The 19,919-nt window shown below is 40.1% G+C and overlaps 1 protein-coding gene across 6 annotated transcripts in view; it reads right to left on the reverse strand.

Annotated features, from left to right (window-relative positions):
• BMPER (BMP binding endothelial regulator) overlaps positions 1-19,919 on the reverse strand; it is a 260,419-nt gene that overhangs the window by 35,624 nt on the left and 204,876 nt on the right. Inside the window, exons 14-15 of one of the 6 annotated variants that reach the window (XM_032483757.1) lie at positions 16,113-16,149; positions 15,146-15,597 (exon numbers count right to left, since the gene is read on the reverse strand). The exons of the other annotated variants lie outside the window; for them this stretch is intronic. Of the exons in view, the coding sequence (XP_032339648.1) occupies positions 16,146-16,149 (4 nt within the window). The 3' untranslated portion in view covers positions 15,146-15,597; positions 16,113-16,145. Of the gene's footprint in view, positions 1-15,145; positions 15,598-16,112; positions 16,150-19,919 lie in introns of those variants that run through there. 6 annotated transcript variants of the gene reach the window in all.

Consider the following 19,919-nt stretch of genomic DNA (forward strand, 5'->3'; position numbering starts at 1 on the left):
AACATTTACTCCTGGTTTTAAAGGTTTACAAACATGGTAAAACTGAAATAAAAGAATGCTTCTTTAACACAATGAATAGCATCTATCTCAATTTAAGGAGCCAGAATTATTCCTAATGATAAAGTGTTAGAGGCATGTCAGTAAATTCAAAAACAAAGGATGCATTCCATTACTACCATTAAGTAACAGTATTCTTAAAGTTACATCTCCTAAAAATACACAAGAAGTCAAACAACAGACACAGATTTTAAAAAGGAAAGGGCAAAATTATTCTTGCTTGCAAATGATAAGACAGTCTATAACTAGGAAACTTCAAAAAAATAAGCTGTAAAACCAGTTTTACCAAATGCCAGTAATAACTGCTTTGGAAATACACCGTACATAAAAATTCAGTTCACAGTACCAACAAGCCAATATCACAGAAGACTTAAAAATGGCAGAATCTGTCTGAAACAAACATTAATATGTACAAACTTCTGTAAATGAAGAGAGGTTGCCTCAGAGAATGGACTTTATTTTTGTATTTAAAAAGTCTGCCTTCTGTTAAGTATTGAGAATAAGATAAGAATTAAAATAATACATTTAAGGAAAATAATTTTTAAAAATCTCTTTGGCTGTTCAGTGGAACCTGAGGGGCAGAGAGAGAACTTGCATGAATACTGGGAGATGGAGGCACTTGGGGGAGGAGGGAGAGAAATTAAAAGCACAAAGAGACAATGACAGTCTACATCAAGGTGATGATGGTTACAACCAAGGAAGTGGGTTTAGATCTATTTAAGAGCTTACATCAACATGATTCAGAAACTGACTGAGTATTTGAACATGAGAGTTAAAGAGAGAGAAAAGTCGATGACTTATACATTCAACAAATACTTGCTGGGTACATTCTACGTGCCAGGCACTGAATTAGGCACTGGGAACCGCAGATAATCTAACTGAGAAGACACATTAATTTTGCATCTTCCTAGGAGAGAGAATGGATTAGAAGATATAGTTTCAACCCACAAGAAATCTACATGTATTTCTTCAAGTACAAACAAACAAAACCTAGTGTAGACCTTAAGTAGCTGGAAACTATGAAGAAATTATGCTTTCAAATTAAAGGACAGCCAGAGGAGAGCTGAAAGTGTTTAGCTAATGGAGAAGAATGTAGAGCTGCAGGGAGAGGTAGACTTGAAACTAATCTGTAAATTTGGCTCAAACTGAGCAAATGCAGAGGAGCCAGAACCGTAATTCAGGAGATCAAAAAATGAAATTTAGAAGTGAGAGAACCGAGGCCTCTTGCCCACTGGATCGCAACCCTGATTACACTTTAGAATCATCAGAGAGCTTAAACAACCCTGATGCTGGGGACCACAACCGGCAGAGATTCTGACTTTACCTGGTCTAGATGTGGCCAGAGTATCAGCAAACCCTCAGGTGACTCCCTGGTGCAGCTCTGACGGAGAACCCCGGAAGCTGATCCTTACCACGAGCAGATGTTGAGTGATGGTCTAGATTATTGACCCCAATCAAGCACAGCTAAGAAGGTCCTGTCCTTAGGGGTCACAGACCACACTAGCCCCTGACTCTCCACAGGAATCCTCATCGTCAGTAAACTCACTTTTTTAGAATAGAGGAACTAAGCTAAAATTTTTAGAATCTTCCACGAGTGAAGTATTTTTCCAATATTAAAAGTGCTGAAAGCACATTACAGCCTGGTGATTTTCTTCCACTTTTGTTGTATACATAAAATTGTACGGTCAAAATATAAGCCTGGTCCCCCTAAATTTGCATTAAAATAATTTTACTTAATTTTCCAGATGCTGGTCTGTTTTGAGCTCTTATAGTTAGTTGTATCCTTCTATGCAATATTCTATAGAGAAAGAATTTTGATGTTAAAGAATGCAATATAAGTACAAAGACTGCCTGGAAGAGTTTCTGTGAACTCTAAGAAGAACATTCTATTTGCCCATTAACCTTTGCAAAAGAATCAGCTAACTGCTGAGGTAAACGTTATCTAAGACCTGGGATGAAAACCATCCCTGTGTACATGTCAGAACTCAGAGGAAAATGAACAATCTTGGTTATTATTAGAAACATTTCAAAGAAAGACTTGTAATCTTCTCCTTCAAAGTTCTTTACTCACAATTGTCCTTCAATTAAGTTCACCGCAAAACCAGAATTCCTGAAGGGAGGAATGAAGGAGTTAAGGACAAATGACAGGGCTGCAAGAGGTTTCTTGTTAGCAAGGCTCTCTCTCTCTGACAAAATCAGCCTCTATTTCTCATAGCTTTGCCCTGTAGGCCTGGCATTGTTTGCAAATTCACTAAGGGACTCAACTTAAGGTCCAGCTGAACTCTGTCCTAGGGTCCTTCTACTTGAACTGGCAGCCTTGACCTCACCTGGGGCTTCACCTGGGTTTTTTTTAGGAATGCGGAAAATCAGCCCTATCCCAGCTTACTGAACCGAAATTTGTATTGTAACAAGATCTCTGGGGATTTGAATGTGCATTCGAGTTTGAGGAGTGCTAGTCTAGAACAGAGCTACTGAGAATACAGCAACTTCAGCATCACCCAGGAGCTAAGTCGAAATGGAAAAATCGGGCTCCATTCTAGACCTGCTCAATCAGAATCTGGGGTCAGGGGGCCTTAGCAGTACAACAAAGCTGGGCCGGAAGGAGAATAAGGAGGTAAAAACAGAACTTCAGTTTATATTTATTATTATTCTGCCGTATTTTAATTTATATTTTCCTATTTTATAACATAAATGATGTACTAGTATTGAAATACATAGTTATATATAATACATATGTATACTATAACATATATGTAATATGTGTATGTGTATAAATGTATATATAGGATACATGTTCTAATAATATACGTGTGTATATATATAAAAGGTATGTGTTCAAACAATCTTTTACTTATAAAAGTCAGCATTTAAAGACATTTAGAGACTGGTTACTGGACCTAGAGACCCACTCACTGGTGTACTGAAATCAGCTTTGGTAGGTGTCACAAATAATATGTTTCTAATAATAGTTAAAATATACAAATTCATAATTCGCTTATTGATAAATTAGAATTCAAACTAGATCCAAAGTTATCACCATAATAATATGACTCTGTCACTTATATTCTGTCTTTTTGTCTCAAAAGTTGGGGTCCTGACCCACTGTCCCATCCCCATCCCCACTAAAGATGTCTGAAAGTATTAAAAACAAATTTTTCATGATGATGGAAATCTTCAGATGTGTGCACCTCTAAAATACTAATATTATCAATGCTATCGGTAAATTTAATTTTTTCCTATGTTCATGGTGACTTCATTGCATGGAAAATACAACTGTATTCCTCAAAGACTTTACCACGTGCTTCAAAGAGTTTACTATGCATTTCATCTACTCCCCTTTCTCCCTCAACAAATATGCATTGAGCATCTACTACGTGTGAGGCCAGGACACTAAGCAAGGCAGATGGAGTCCCAGGCCTCATGGAGCTAGGAGTTGGGCAGGGAACAGCCAAGTAATCAGGCACATAGCACGTTAAAGGCTACGGTAAGAGCTACAAGGACTGTTGTAGGATGAACCTCCCCTGAGTCCCAGTCCTGAGCTAGGGAGCAGTGAGAAGGAGGACTAGTCTTGTTATGGGAAGTCAGGGATGGAGTTTCTGTGGCTGGCCTTTGGTGGAGAAAGGTTTTCTTTTACTTTTAAAGTGCTAATAATCAGGGCTCTGATTATTCCAGTACTGCTTTTTCCTAGCTCTTTCCAGTACTGCTATTTCCTAGCTAAGGGAAGGCTTCTTATAGACAACAAAGGTAGACTGTCATCTTTTTCAAGTGCAGAAAAAGTCCTTGCTCTATCTATATTTCTTTGGTCTGCCACAATGCCCTAGATTTGACACACTGCATTGGGTATGTCATAGATGCTCAATAAACGTGAATGTTACTTGATTGACAAGTAAAAGAGGTCCTGGACGATGCTCATTGAATAGCAATCAAGCTTAACTCAGTGTTGAGTCCACGATAAGGGTAGATTTGTATTTCATCCTTACACCAAAGGTTCTTCTAATGCAAACTGATTCTCTAATTCTTTCTTGTTTAATATTCATGACCAAAACCCTCAGGGGTCAAGGAGAAAGGTGCATAAGAATGCAAAGAAAGAATAAACTTCAGGAGTGGAAGACTAAAAACCAAGTCACTTTTTAAGTATAAATAAACTTTGGAAAAATGGAAGGAATTCAGTTTGAAATTATAAACATTAAGAACTTTTGTACAATAAAAAATAAAGAAACCAAAATACTGAAACTGAAATACCAAGTGCTAGCTGTGTCTCCAGGCAAATAACCCAAAGTTTTGCTCATAATGAAATATTTCAAACAGAAAAGAACAGAGAGTAATACAGCAAGCTGCTATGTAACCAGCACTCAGAATTAACAAATGTTAACATTTTTCTATATTTATTTTAGGTTTTTAAAATAAAGAAAACATTAGAAGTATAATAGAAACTCTTTGATCTCTCCCAGCCCTAACTCCATGCCCCAAAGACAAATGACTATTCTTTCTTTATAATAATTTCATACTTGTACTACATATAATTGTATCCATGAGCAATATGTGGTCTTCTTTTATATTTTTAATTTTACACCAACGGTATCACACTGCACATATCCTTCTTGAACTTGGTTTTTTCCATGCAATATTATGTTTTCAAAATTTATGCATATTGATACTAGTCCATCGACTTCGTTCACTTTAAGCTAATCATTGACAATAAAGTACTTCCAATTTGGGGCTACTTCTGAAAATACTAATAAGCACTTTTGCTATATTTTTGAGAATTTAAATAATTTAATTGTATTATATGTTATAGCAATCTTCAGCATATGTTGGGACTTCTTGGAGTCTAATAAATGGTCAATTTTTTGACAACATTTCATGAATTCCTTAAAAAATGTATACTTTATTTCTTGAATGCAGCTCTATATATGTCTATTAAATCACACTAAATTCTAATTGTTCAAATTTTCCATATTCTTAAACCAATTTTTCAGCTTGATATATCCATTTCTGGGAGTAGTGTGATTAGAAATGTTTCCTTGTAATTAAGGAGTTGCCAAATTCTGCTTATAAGCTGGTAGTTTTTGATGTATATGTGAAGGCAATGTGGTTAGGAATGGACATATGCATGACTATAATATCTTCTTAGTATATTGTTTCTAGTATCTCATTTTAATTTTTTTCCTCTTTAATTCTATTTTATCTGATATTATTGCTATACCAGCTTTCATTGGTTAGTATTAGGATATATTTTTTTCCATCCCTTTACTTTCAACGCCATTCTGTTAGGTATTCCTTCTGCAAACCACATATAACCTTACGCAACTACTTCTTTTAGAAATCCAATCTGAGTCTGTAATTTGTAACAGAAACTTTAATCCACTTATAATTTTCCAGTTACTGGTCTGTTTGGATTTTTGTCTTTCATCTTTTTCTGATTTTTATCTACAGTACTTTTTCTTCTTTATTTCTCTACTTTCTACCTTCTACCACATTTAGGACAACAAAATGTTGTTACTGTCCTATCCTACAATCCTGTAACTGGTTGTTTACCCTGCAGAAACAATGAAGAGATCAGAAAGCATATATACATGAAGCTATTCCATGAAGCATTATCTATGATGTTGAGCTAGAAACATATGTCCCACAATAGAGAACACAATGAAATGTTTTATAACCACTACAAATATTTCTGAAGTCTATGTAGCATAATGAGAAAATGTCGAACGATGTTGTATTAGGAGGAAAAGCAGAAAACAAAACTGCATGTACACCACGTGTACCATTACTTCCAGCATGTAGAGATATGTTGATGCTTGGCTGAAAGATGTTCAGCCCATCTGGTTCTTAACTTTGAGCAACACTGCCCTTCTCTGCTGTGGGTGCTATGTGCACCCTGGCACACACGTTTTGAACACTTGACCCAGCTGTGTCACATATCCCTCATTATTTTTAACTCTAAGCAGTCCTAGTCAGTGAACTATGTATTCATCCAGAGAAGTTCTCCTGAGTTCAGCCTTCTCCAGAGAAACAGAACTAATAATCCTTGGGAGAGAGAGAGATTTATGATATTTATTTTCAAGAACTAGCTCACAAATAGCTGAGGCTGGCAAGTTCAAACTCTGCAGGGTATGCCTGGAAACACAGGGAAGGAATAAGGCTGCAATATGTGAAGGCAGACTGCTGGCAGAATTTCCTCTTCTTTGAGAGAGGTCAGTATTTTACCAATAAGGTCTTCAACTGATTAGATGAGGCCCACCCACATGACAGAGTAATTTGCTTTACTCAAAGTCTTCTGATTTAAATGCTAATCTCATTTAAAATATCCCTTCATAGAAACATCTAGAGTGCTAAAGCAAATATTTGGGTACTACTGCTTAAGCAAACTGACACAAACATTAACCATCACACTCTCCTTGCTCATGTTATTCACTCATCTATCCATCCATCCAACAAATTTTCATCAAATACCAAATATACATGCGAGGCGTTGTTATCTTCTGCTGACCCAAGGTAATGCTCCTCCTTTATGGCAATAGATCCCAGATCAACTAGCCACCCTCCCACCCACAAGGAATCTGCTTTGGAAATGTTCCTCCCCTTTAAGCAAGGAAGGCCCTGCAAAAAGAAAAAAGAGAAGATGCAAATATGAACAGCACTATGCAGAGATAGTGGAATAATTTCTTTTAAAATACCTTTTGTGGTGCTAAGTTTTATTTTGTTTTGTTTTAATAAAATGGGGTAAATGAATTCAAGCCTTTCTTAAGAAAAAAGAAAGTGGAAAAACCATAACAAAGAAATGCATTGAAAGTAGAAATTTAGTTCTCAGGGATTTTCAGAGGTTTACGCTTAAATCTTTAACACAAGGAATAAAAGTTCTGGAAAGTGCTTTTTCATCCCCCTTAGGATGGCCTGCATTTATTACATTTGCAGAGTGTCCTTTTAACTGGCCTTACAGCAACCTTTCTGATGCCAAATTGGCAGAACGTCTTCTATCTCAACCTTCTGTTTTGGGGTGAAAAATGATTTTTGAAGTAAGTTTGGCTTGTGTTATGCAAAGACTTTTCAGAGACCTGCAGCTTCCGAGGTATTAAATAACAGCTGACAAAAATGAAAATGAAAAGATAATAGTAAAACAGGGCAATAACAACAACACTTTAAAGTACTTTTCCTAGGTTATCACAAAGGTCTTGGGGTTAACAGATAATTATTTTATCACTTCTGTTTATAAAAACTGAATATCAAGAGCGATTGTCAACCAATGGTGTGCTTGCCTGCTTCCTATTACTCAGGACTTTTTGACCCCAAACTGGCCTAGGATAAGATATGGCTTCTTGATGTACCCTTCTGAGGAGCTGAGTTCAGTGCTTCTGACTCAGCAGATCTTAGAGACATCCTGATGGGAATGTGAGCTTTGGACTTTTGACTCTGGTAGTCTCATAAAAATGAATGTCACAAGTGGAGAGAGTACAGTTTTAAATTCAGAAATGCCTAAGTTTCTGAGGTGGCCTCCCATCGAGTGATGAGCCATTTGACCAGCAGCTCTAACATTTGACTGCATCATAAATAATTTCCAAAAACCTAAGAGTAGATGACATTCTGCTTGGGAAGGTATGGATTTACAATTATTTTAAGAGTCTGACTCTATGGCATTTAATAATTGTCTATGTTATTGTCTATGTACCAATAGTAATACCCATTAATAGGAAAGATAATGGCTTGAGAATCCCAATTTGCTTTTGGAAGTTTATTAATGCATGGCTGTTGGGCTGGAATGATCTTTTTGTTGTTGTCATTGTCACTGTTATTTTTTGATGTTTGATTTTGTTGAGAATCATGAAAACAGATGAACAGTTCAAAGAAGATGACAATAGTTGTTTGGAAAGGTAAAAAGAATAAAACATTTAATTAAAACACTTGACCTCTAAAGTTACAAAAACTCTTCTAACTTCCACAGTTCTGTAATTCTGAAAAGTGAATAATTCAGAGAGACAAGGAAAATAAGCTGTAGCGATCTAATACCTGACAAGTTTTCTTTCTTTGTAAATGTAAGAATGAATCAATAAACTGCACAAGGCAATGGAAAAGGCTGATGGAAAACAATTATATTCCATTTTAGAAATTACTTTATCTTCATTAGAAAGAAAGCATCCAACCATCCATCCATTCATCCTTCTATCCATCCATTTTGCCATTTATCCATCTATCCATCCATCCATCCATCCATCCATCCATCCATCCATCCAGGCAGCCAGCCAATATTTTGCTGTATACTACTGCTGCCTACCACTAGGTTAATGGGATTGCAGACATGAATAAGATAAGAAGGTCCCTATCCTCATGGAGTTTATATTCTACCTCATTTTTACCTCATTCTCTCATCAATATGAGGTTTATGAGGATATGAGGTTTCCATTGTTTTCTAACGTAAGGATGAATGTCAACACATTAAAGGATGCTAGCCATCAACAGTCATCAAGGAAACGCAAACCAAAACCACAGTGAGAGGCACCACTTCAGCCCCATTAGTACAGCTATTGTCTGACTCATGCCCACTCCTTATCAGATGGCATCTTAAGGATCCCTTCCTCAGCTCAGCTTCGCTACAGCCCAATTCCACACCAGGCTTACATTAAAGCATCTCACAACTCTTCTCACTTTTCTTGATCACACTTTGCACTTATCACTGTTTGCAATAACATTTATTCATGTGGTTACTTAATGCCTTTGTCCTAGCTAGACTGTAAACTCAGTGAGGACAGAAATCGTGCCTCTTTTATCTGCGTATGCATCCCTCATGCCTAGTACAGTTCTTGGGAACTACTGGGCACTTGGGAAACACTTCTGAATGAATTCATGAATTGGGTTCTTAACGGTCAATAAAGAAAAACAAAATGCAAAAGAACCTCAGTGCTAATATGAGCAAAATTTCATAAATTAACAGTTCATGTGTCTAAAGCAGAAGTACAAAGGAATGAGGAGAATCCATAAATAGCAACTGCTGGACACAGTCAGGATCAGAAAGTTAAGAAGTCTAGGCCCTTGGCGGGCTGAAGGCACAGCAGCACCATCTGCGAGATAAATCCCTGGGGCTCTGGGCCCAGGGGGATGGAGGTGAACGCCCAGAGAGCCTGGAAAAACATGTGCAGATATTGCTGCCTGTGGTGTTTATAAGAGGAAGGGGATGAAATACATAGCCACAAGAAGACAGCTGCCTAAAAATGGAAACCCACACCTATTATGCAGGAACCTCTTCCCCTAGATTAAAAACAGACAGGCAATAAAAATGCCAACCGTATCAATAAATGCTGTCAGTAAGAGAGAAGACGCAACAACACTCATTCACAGGAACGCTGCACTTAGAAACCAGCAGAAGAAGAATCTAGCGGGGAAAGGAAAGACAGTGACACTGCCCAGACTACACCCCAGCAGCAGGGCCAGAAGAGGGAACCTACAGGTGAACCTGGATTGTAGTTGGATGATTATGCCCCTTACCCAGCAATGTCCTAGGCCATTACGGGAAGATGACTGGTTACCATGATGCCTCCGTGGTAACTAACATTTTAAACTGAGCTTCTCGTTGGAAGCCCCTGAAATAATACATGCAAAGCCCTTAGCACATTACCTAGCACATGGGAAGAAATTAATAAATGTTAATTTTTGAAAATTGTTGCTATGATTAAGCCCACGGTTTGAAGTTTCATTATAAAACTTGCTTAAAAACCACATGGATAAGATTTGTTCCTATGTACTGAAAGCATTCTAGATAGCTTCAAAAAAATTATGCTGACCAAAATAAATTCCAGATGGATTAAAGATCTAAAATAAAATAAATGAAACCATAAAAGTACTTGAGGAAAATTTGTGTATATTTTTATGCAATCTAGGGGCAAGTAAATCCACATAAGCATAAATGCAAAGGGAAAACCCATAAACCACCAAGAAAAAAATAGATATATTTGGCTACCAGAAAAGGAACACTTGCATATGGTATAAACGACTACAATCAGAGTATCAAAACAAATGACTAAGGGGAAAAACTGCAGGATATTACAAGTTGAATATCTTCAATATCAAAAGAATGTCCAAAAATCAACAAGAAAATGATGAATGCCATTAAAAATGAGAAATAATTTTTGGAAAAAGTTTTTTTTTCCCTTTGCTTTTGGGTTTTCTAGATTTGTCTCGTTTGGTTTTAATGAAAATGAAAATACTCTATGCTAGCAAGGACACTTGCTCACGTATTTTTAGTTAAAATGTAAAACTGGCTTCGCTTTCCTGGTGACAGTTTAAAAATAAATCAATATTTACTGTATATCAAAAGCCTTAATATTTGCATACAGTTTGACCTAGAAATTCCAGTTCTAAAAATTTATCCTAAGGAAATGATGATAAGCACAACTATTTAGCTAAAAGGTGTGTTCACTGCAATGAGACTTAAATTTATTATAAAAGCACCTTAAATATTCCATTAGAAGAATGGAAAAATGAACTTTGTTATCTCTATATTTATATGAAATGAATTAACATTTATAAAGCAACCAAAACTTTGTCTGGCACATAATATACCTGTTTAGGTTTTTCATAGATGAGAAGAAAAATAAATAAAACACCATACAAGCATTTAAAAATAATATCATAGAAGAATAGTTACTGGTATATAAGAAAGTTAATAATATATTGTTAGATGAAAAAAATAGCTTACAATAGTATATATAATAGGATCTGGCTGTTTTTAAATAAGTGTCTATGTTTATCCACATATATGTGTGCCTAAAAATAATGAAAACCAGTTATCTTGGTGGAGTTACTTCTACTTTCTTCATTATCTATGTTTCCTGATTCTCCCGCAGCATTCACGACAGATGCATCATACCTTTTTGAAGCATACTTTGTTTGGATTTTAACCTGCTAAAAAGGAAGAATTTTCTAAATCTCATAAACGTCCCCAAGAGTTTAAATGTAAAATTTATACCAAAGTTTCTATGAATTCTACTAAAAAATAGTCCTATCCATTCTTTAGGAACCATTTAGACAACACAAGATGGTTTCTTTTAGGTTTGCTTCAGAATTGACAGCAATTCCCACAGACCATAATTTTGCCTTAGACTGTTTTCTCTTCAGAGAGCTGAAAGGGGTCTTAGCCTATGAGATTCACACAGATTACCGAGGAATTATTTATCATCATCCAATGCCAGCTGAGATCCAAACCAAAGTCTTGGATCCAGATTTACTCCACCTTATTATTCCCAAATGAGGTTTATTTTCAGCAGACCACCCAACTGCCTCCAAATGACTGTAACATTCAGACTTCAGCCAGTCAACAAAGTCTGCACAACCCAATTGGATCAACGGCGAATTCCATCTGATTGATTGTGCAGACCATCCATATTCATGAAAAGGTAACTGGGGGACAAATTAAATTTGAACAAAAAGGGTTGATGCAGGGCCACGGATAAGTAAAACCTTAGTACAGCTCACCAGGACAAAACCTCTGCTAATAATCTAGAACTGAAAGATTCTGCGATCGAGTCTCTGATTTCCCATTTGAAATTCTATGTAACAGCAGGAGATCCCATAACAGCTTAAGAAAAAATAATAAAAAGCTGTCTCCCCTCAGTAATTTTTCCAAGGAGTTGTTAACAGGACCATGTCACTGAAAACTAATTTAAGCATCAATTTTTTCTCAGGAAAATCCCAGCATTTACTCTCCCTGCCTTGCTCACAAAGCAGGTTCAGCCATTAGCCTTAAAGAAAACCAGTGAACCAGAAGGACTTTTTCCCTTGGAAACATTTTAAGGGCAAAAGCAATCTTTATCTCTCACACGGAGGTTTCTGAGTCCATGGAAGTCTGTCCTGTACCTTAACCTGGAGTTTTGTGATCATCTCACTGCCCTAAGATTAATGTTAACTCTTCTACTCCTAAATCTTCACACTCATTTGATTACTCAACCTGGGTGCATTTCTCACTTCAAATTATACATTTTTAAATTAAAAACCAATCTGATCTGGATTAGGAAGAATAGCTTTAGCGTCTGAGGCCAGCCCTGTTGAGTCCCAAAGGAAACTTCCTTCCCAGATGCAGCTCATCCAGGGTCTCCACAGGACACAACTAAACCTTTCCACCCTAGATCCATTTGGACAGATTCTTCCAAATATCACAGGAACACACAGTATAGAAAGTCTGAAGGCACACACAACAGTGATGAGGAAAGCGACAAACATACTGCTCCTGTGATTTCCAGACCAGCAGGCCAGCTGTTGTTCTCATCACTACATCCTTTCCTGAACCCTCCAGAGGCTGTGCAATCTGGCACTAACCCTCAACGCTGTGCTAATCACAGCGAACAGGAAGCAAATGCTCACCTGTGCATCCACTCTCCTTCTCTCCCCGCTGCCCCACACCCTCACCCCCAGCAAACACAGACACTGAGGGGGAGGGGACGGAGGGCGAGGAAGGAGGGGACTGCAGGGAAATTGTTGGAACAAACTGGCTGGGATTGGCAACTTGAAGTAATAAGACCTGGGTGCTTATAAAGCCAGGTGTCCTTTGCTTATAAGAAGACCAAAGACGATAAAAATGCAAACTCTACAGCAGAGCCAATAGGTACACAGCCAGCAAAGTTCACTGCACACGAGAGCCAGTGGAAACCTTGATACACGGTTCAAAATCAGGTCACAGCTTCAAAATCTCATCAGAAGCATGATTTCATTTGAAAGGCTTCTGGGGAGGGTTTTCCTTGCTTGGCATTTCCCCTCTCACTGTACAGTGACTGTCAGCAAGATTCTACGTAACATTAAAAACCAGAAGGATAAAAAGCAGCTCCTTCATTTTGCATGGATGCAAAAGATGCAGAGGGCAAGTGGAGAGGAACCAACCCACCGAGACTGGTTAAACTCCCTGGAGAAAGTCAAGTTTTCAAAGGAACCTTTTAAGTGCACACACACTCAGGATCAATTATATTAAAGAAAATGAATTTATAAAATTAGGTTGGCAGCAGGCGTCTGGTACAGAGGAAGTTTTAATCTTGAGGCAGAAATCATAACTAGTCCCTCTTTGTTCCCTCACCAAAGCCTAACCAGCACCCACATGTAGTGAGAACTCAGTGACTGCAGACTGAGCTGAAGTCTCGTTACTGTTTTATGTATTATGCCAGTAAGAAACCCGAGAAAGAATAACAAATTAATAGGATGGCTGTTGGATGACCTGGAGAGGTGGATCAAAGTAGAAGTCTGTACTCCAATTGTGATGGATAATTTTACATGTTGACTTGACTGGGCCGTTGGGGTACTCAGACATTTGATCAAACTTTATTCTAAGTGTTTCTGTGAGGGTGGTTTTGGATGAGATTAACATTTAAATCTCATTAGAGACTGAATAAATCAGACTGCCCTCCCTGATGTGGGTGGGTCCATCCACTCAGTGAAAGACCTGAACAGAAGGACAAAAAGGTTGACCCTCCCTTGAGAAAGGAAGAACTGTTCCTGACTGCCTGACATCTGGGACATTGTTTTTCCCTGCCTTTGGGCTTGAACATGGGCCCTTCCTGGATCTTCTGAGCCTGGTGGCCTTCAGACTAGAACTACCCATCTGATCCTCTGGGGTCTCTGACTTAACTTGCAGATCTTGAGACTTGTCAGCTTTCATAACCATGTGAGCCAATTCCTTATAATAAATCTCTTTATATATCCTGTTGGTTCCGTTTCTCTGGAGAACCCAACTGATACACCAATCCATTTGAAAATCATACTCCATCCTCCCCCATGACTGCTCACTGTCTTGCAAGAAATATTTGAGGCTTAATTTAAGACTAGGCCATCCAGTAACCCCTACCAGGGTAAGAATTAGAACTACTTAACCACTCAAAGGAGAATCTAACGTTTAGGAACAGTCAAAAATCCATGAGGAATTGTCAGGGTCTTTTTCTCATTCTGCTCCTGGAATCTGGCATCAAGTAGAAACGGCTCTAAAGGTCACATGTCCTGTGTAAATACTTAAAAAATATATAGACAGAAACAGTGTAGTCAGAAAGTCCTCTCCTTTTCTCCACTCTCATACTCAAGATCCCCACTAAAGGTTACAGAGAAACCCTAAAGGGAAAGATGAGGACAAGGAGCATCTGTCCTTAAGTGAGGGACTTGGTAGCCAACACACACTCTGTATGTTTCCATTTGTCACTTAGCATACCATGATGGGACACTAAGAGTTAGTAACCAAGATAAGACAGTGAAAGAAAGTTCATGTGGAAACTGGGAGCTCTGGTGTGACCTCAGCAGGCAGGCTGGTGACCCCAGGAATACGCTGATTTCACATTCAGGGAACCGTTCACAACGGTGTCCTCCACTGGTCCCATGTACCTCCTTGGCTTATCCACGGTTATGATGCAAAACCATTTCTAATTAGCCAGGCTCATTTCATAACCAAAAATGTACAACTTCCATGTAGGTCCAATACCCCAGAGATGGGTATAAGTAACATTCTTCACTTACCTGTCAAAACCACTGTTCATAATTTGACTTAATAGAATCAGCACAACTCTTTCATTGATATTTTAAAATCTCTACAAAGTCCAAGATCATAATCTAAAAAAAAAGGTTTTGTTTGTTTAGTTTTATGTTGTTCCCTATCACTACATTGGCAAATGAATATATAGCATTTTCACAAATTACCAGCATTTGTGGATCATTTATTTTATCATAGACTCTGTACTGAGTACGTAAAATATATCATCTGTAACAGTTGCAAAAATGTCATGAGGTAGATATTGGTAGTCTATGCACTTAATAGATGAGGAGCTCGCGGCTTAGAAAGCTTGCCGTTCTCCTGATGGCACACAGTAATGGTGCAGGCAGGATGTGAGCTCACGTGGTTAGACAGTAAGCCCCCCTTCTTAGCCATTGCCTCAGAACTCAACACACCAAGGAACCCAAACCACTCAGCCTCCTATGTTGAGCATCAAACCTTGTATGTCACAGAGTTTCTACCAGAAAAGGGGCCCAAAATTACATGAAATGAAAAGGAGTCCCATTGGGAAAAAAAAAAAAAACAAACAAAAAACAATCCTAAAACCTAGAGAGCTGCCCCATATTTATTTTTGAAAGACCAGAACGCAGAAGAGAGGAGAAAAACACCTGGGCCTGGGTTGGTGTCATATTTCTATTTCACTTCCGAAAAAACCTAAATCGAAGTCCAAATTACGTAACACTCCAAATGGCTTACTTAGTCAGTTGCCTCTGTTCCAATTTAGCCTCTGGAGGCTGTCAGCCAGAGCCACGCTCAGAGCTTTGGCAGAAATTATCAAGTCTGAGAGAATTAGCATTCTGATGTCCAGAGGATACAGTGACAAATTAGTTTGAGAATGCTGTGCCGTTAACAAGGGGCTTTGAATTGGCATGTCCCGATCGAGATTAAGATGCTGCGTGCTGAGTTGCCACGTCGACTGCTTACGCATGCTACAAACAGAGAGTCCTCTGAAGAAAAGGTTCCTTCTAATCACGATGAACCTCTTCGGCCTCAGATCAACCACTGGGGGCCTCCAATGCAAGGATGTTATGCTAGGAGATGGGAAATGGAAACGTGATCTAGTCACATTTGGGACACTTACACCCTCCAGTTGAGGAGAGGGGAAATAAGCTGAAGAAAGGATAAAAAGCAACAGAGGATCTGAACTCCGATTAGTGACCAAAAGAAGCTAGGTAGGTCAGTTAACAGCCGAATCAACAGAGTGGTTAATTCATGAAAGAGTTCAGGAAAAAAACCCAAAAAACGGAAAAAGCCTGTGTCTTTGGTGGACAGGAAAGATGTAAGAAAGTCGTGAAATTTAGCTGGATATGTAAAGATGGGTAGATTTGGAAGGATGGGGAAGAAGATTCCAGGGAAATGGTCTAAGCAAAGGGCCAGAGGCATGACACAGCTTGGTTCCACTCAAAGCCCATCCGTCTGGCTGGACCAGAGAGTTTGGGAAATGAAGTGTTTATTTGAAAAGATGTGCAGGGTAGAGCCTGGTGCCAACACTGGATGCCAAGCTACAGCGTTTGGACTTTGTCCTTCGAGTAGGGAGACCACTTACATTTTTGATGAGAGGACCGAAGAACTCAAAGGATCACCTGAAGGTGGAGAGAGATTTAGAGGTGAAAACAGATTCTAGCAAAGGGGCCCCGTTCAGTAGTCTATGGCCATAGTGCAGGCTTGTGGGGATGAGGGCTTAAATTATATCTGTGGGTGAGAAAGGCGGGGAGACAAGGAGAGCAATGCCTAGATGCTTCACATTCACTGTCTCATTGGGCTCTTTCTCACAGCCACCCAGAGTGCAGCTCTTATTCATCCCGTCTCACAGACCAGGAAAGCTCCGGGAAGTTACCCAATCACAGAGCCCGTAAAGGGACAGAAGTGATCTGTGCATAACTCCTTAGGCAGGATAGCTCAGTAGAGCTGGTAACTGGTTGAAGAGGGTATGAAAGGCTGGACAGGGTCCATTATGCCTAATGATGCCTATAAAGTTGCAAGCAGAAAAGGCTAAAGGTCTTTCCTAACAAAAATAAGAACCAACAAAAGCACAGGAAATGCAAGGTCCCCTTCCTACGGTAGCTGTTTCCCCTGGAAGTGTGTGGAGTATGCGCCCAGTAGAGCTACATAGAGGACTGCGTTCTGTTTATTTCCACCCAGACTTGAAATGAGCCCCCTAGTTGGCGTAAGCTTTGCATACACAGTCCAGCGGCACCTGTAGGTCAGATCAACAGGGGTATTACGTTAGCAAGAATCAACAATAACATCTGGAAGATAGACGGTGGGAGCTGTGACCCTGAAGGCCTGGACATCAATCTGACACTTACTTACCTCTCACAGTCTGAATACCTTGTGGAAAATGGGTCTGTTAACTGATCACTTCGCTCCCCTAACTTGTCAAAGCACAGCAATGAGAACGGTCCCAATGCTCCTTCGGCTCAGGACACACACTGTTAGCATGAGTGAAACAGTGTTGTCAGTTCACATGGAAAGTAGTTCACCCTTTCATCTCAAGGCAAATGGACTCTTTGGAAAGGACACAGCCACCTTTCTTACATAGGACTGTGAAGCAAACACCCATTTTGTACATTAAATTGTCTAATTGGCTGTAAGTCAAAAAAGGACTAACTTCCTCCTCACCGAGGAATCCACATACCAAAAACTACTTCATTTTCCACTGGAAAGATAACTTGACTCACGTGTCCAAGATCAAGCTGTTCTCAACACGGGTGAGTCCAGACACCACTGATTGGCCCTCTATGGTGAACTTGGTTTCTAAGCAGAATATGATTGACTTTGACAGGTCCTCAGGTGCTTTTTGTTTTCTTCCAATGTCATTGAGAGGGAAGAGGAACAAAACCCAAATTGAACCTGTCTTCTTAGCCCTCTCTTAAGAAAGTCCAGGTCAGGACAAGGAGGCCTGCGTTACTGCAGCAGCCAGGCTGCTGCCAGCACCTGCAGACGTACAGGAATGTGCTCAGAATTCACACACCATGGTGGCCCTGATGGTGCAGCTGTGCACGCATCACAGGCCTCAAACTGTAATTTATCTGTGAGATGAGATTCGCAAAGGATAGGCAGTTAGGAGCCCCATGACTCTACGTAACACGCTGGGGAAGAGCCAAGAACATGGAGACACGAAGACACGCTGCATCACCTGCCTCCCTCCTCCTCCCGGAAGGCCATGGACCTCCCACCCTCACACGAAGTACATATTCCGAGCCAATCATTTCTACGTAGGAGGCAATTCCTAGTTAGGATAAATTGAGCAGACAGATTGTTAAACAAAAAGCAAGTAGAGCTACAGAAATGCAGTTAGGGACATCTCTGGGAATCCCAGAGCCCTGAAAATGTGCACAGGTCAGCCTTCTCCAGTCCCCCTTTCTAAGCTGAAATTCTTTTTCTGAACACGCTGTACGTGGATTTGTCAGGCTGGGAGATCCATGGTGGTGACATCCTGGGTCCTTCTCTCACTCAGGCAGGGGGCCAACAGAGGGAAGACAAGTTTGCCACGCGGGGCCAGAGAGGCCATATTCACAAGCAGAGCACGTCTGAGCTCATTGTTGGCCTCCCCAACCTCCACGACACACTCATATTTCAGCCCTAGAGATGGACTGCTTGTTAGGTTGGGTTAAATCACATTTCTCTTTCTCAGAGGTGGTTCTAGAAATTTCTAGAGAAAAAGGAAAAGTGACCTTGAGCTGAGGAAAGTGTAATCCAACTGTCCTCAGAAAAAAAAAAGGGGGGGGGGGTGGAGAGTGGAAGATTATCTAAAAATACCAAAGACAAAAACAAACACAAACAAAAAACAGGAAACTGCTTGACAAGTCCCAGGATTGAAACGTCCCACAATCAGCATCACTCAGCCAGACCTGGGATGCAGTTCAGTGCAACTCTCTGTACCTTTCTTGAGCATTTCCTCTGATTCCCCCCGGCATATGCTGGGATGTGATGGGTGTGGGGGAGGGACACAAATGTGAATGACAAATGGCCTCTCTCCTCAAGAGCTTACATCTCTTGAGGGAGGCTATCACGTAAAGGAATCACGGTAATATATTGAAGGCCAAATGGACTTAGTGCATAAAATGGAACAAGTGAAGCACGAGAGACAGAGCGGGGAAGGGGGGCGCAGAAATCAATTTTAGCTGGAGAAAGTCTCTCAGAATGAAACGGTCCTTACACTGGGCTGGAACAGAGAGAAGCAGGGAGGGCCAGTCCTAGCAAACGACATCAAATGTAAACAAGGCACATTCACAGGAAGGTACTCAGTGCACTCAGGGGTTGCTGAAACAGCTGCAGTAACGTAGGTAAAAATGAGCAGATTTCAAAACATAAGGCATCGCCAGATGGAGACCTGACGGCCACACACAGGAGTGTAAACTGGAATGAATGAGTGATTAAGCACAGGAGGGCTGTATGGGCTAGGTTTGTTCCATCACTGGCCCCAGAATCACAGTGTCAGGCTGAGGCGAGAGCCCCCTGGACCAACCGGCCCTCTGGAGACTGTCTGGTGCTTTGCGTTCACATTTCCTGCTAGAATTGCTCCATGATTCACCCTCTGGAAAGTCCCACGAGGCCTTCTCAGCAGCCCTGCAGACCTATGAACACGTGACCTGGCGGTATTTGACCTGTATTTGAATCAGACCTACTTTTTCATTTCTTCCTTTTCTCAGAGGGGACGTTATTTTAAAAATCTATATGCTTCTAAAATGTTTTCCTGAGCAAAATTCAATTGCAATCCCTTTTCCCCTCTGCCTTGAGGAAGAATGGGAGAAATGGGCTAAGCTTCAAGTTTATATGATGCCAGGGGAATCGCTCAGAGTTTAAAGTTGGAGGAAAACAATCTTCTATTAGACTTCACTAGAAAGACACTCAGACTGCAGAGGCACTGACCAGAAGACAGAAGGGCAATGAATACCTTCCTCTGTAGAATATCGAATTTCAAAACATGTGATTACAGGAAACAGTTAGGGTAGGGAGCAAAGACACCAGGTCCACTCAGAGCCCCACACTGGATTTGCAGTAGTTGGACGTTAACCAGATATAAAGACACAGCTCGTGCTCTCACATCCATCTCACAGGGTTATTCTATCACATTCCAAAGCCCTGCTCCCAGATGTGCTGTCCATGTCTCAGGGAGGTGTCTCTTCCTCCTCACAGTAAAACCCAAGGCCCGTCCCACAACCTGTAAAGCCCTGTTTCTCCACCACCTGTCCCTCTCTCTTCCCCTCGCTCCTTCTGCCCCGGATCTAGTGACCTTCTGTAATTCCTCAAGCTCTCCAAGTTCTTGCATTCTGCCTGGAAAGTATTTTTTCTAAATTTGAGTGGACCTCCCTCCCTCCCTCCCTTGAGGTCTCAGTTCAAATCATAC

The sequence above is a fragment of the Camelus ferus genome, chromosome 7 (assembly GCF_009834535.1).
Source record: "Camelus ferus isolate YT-003-E chromosome 7, BCGSAC_Cfer_1.0, whole genome shotgun sequence".
NCBI lineage: Eukaryota > Metazoa > Chordata > Mammalia > Artiodactyla > Camelidae > Camelus > Camelus ferus.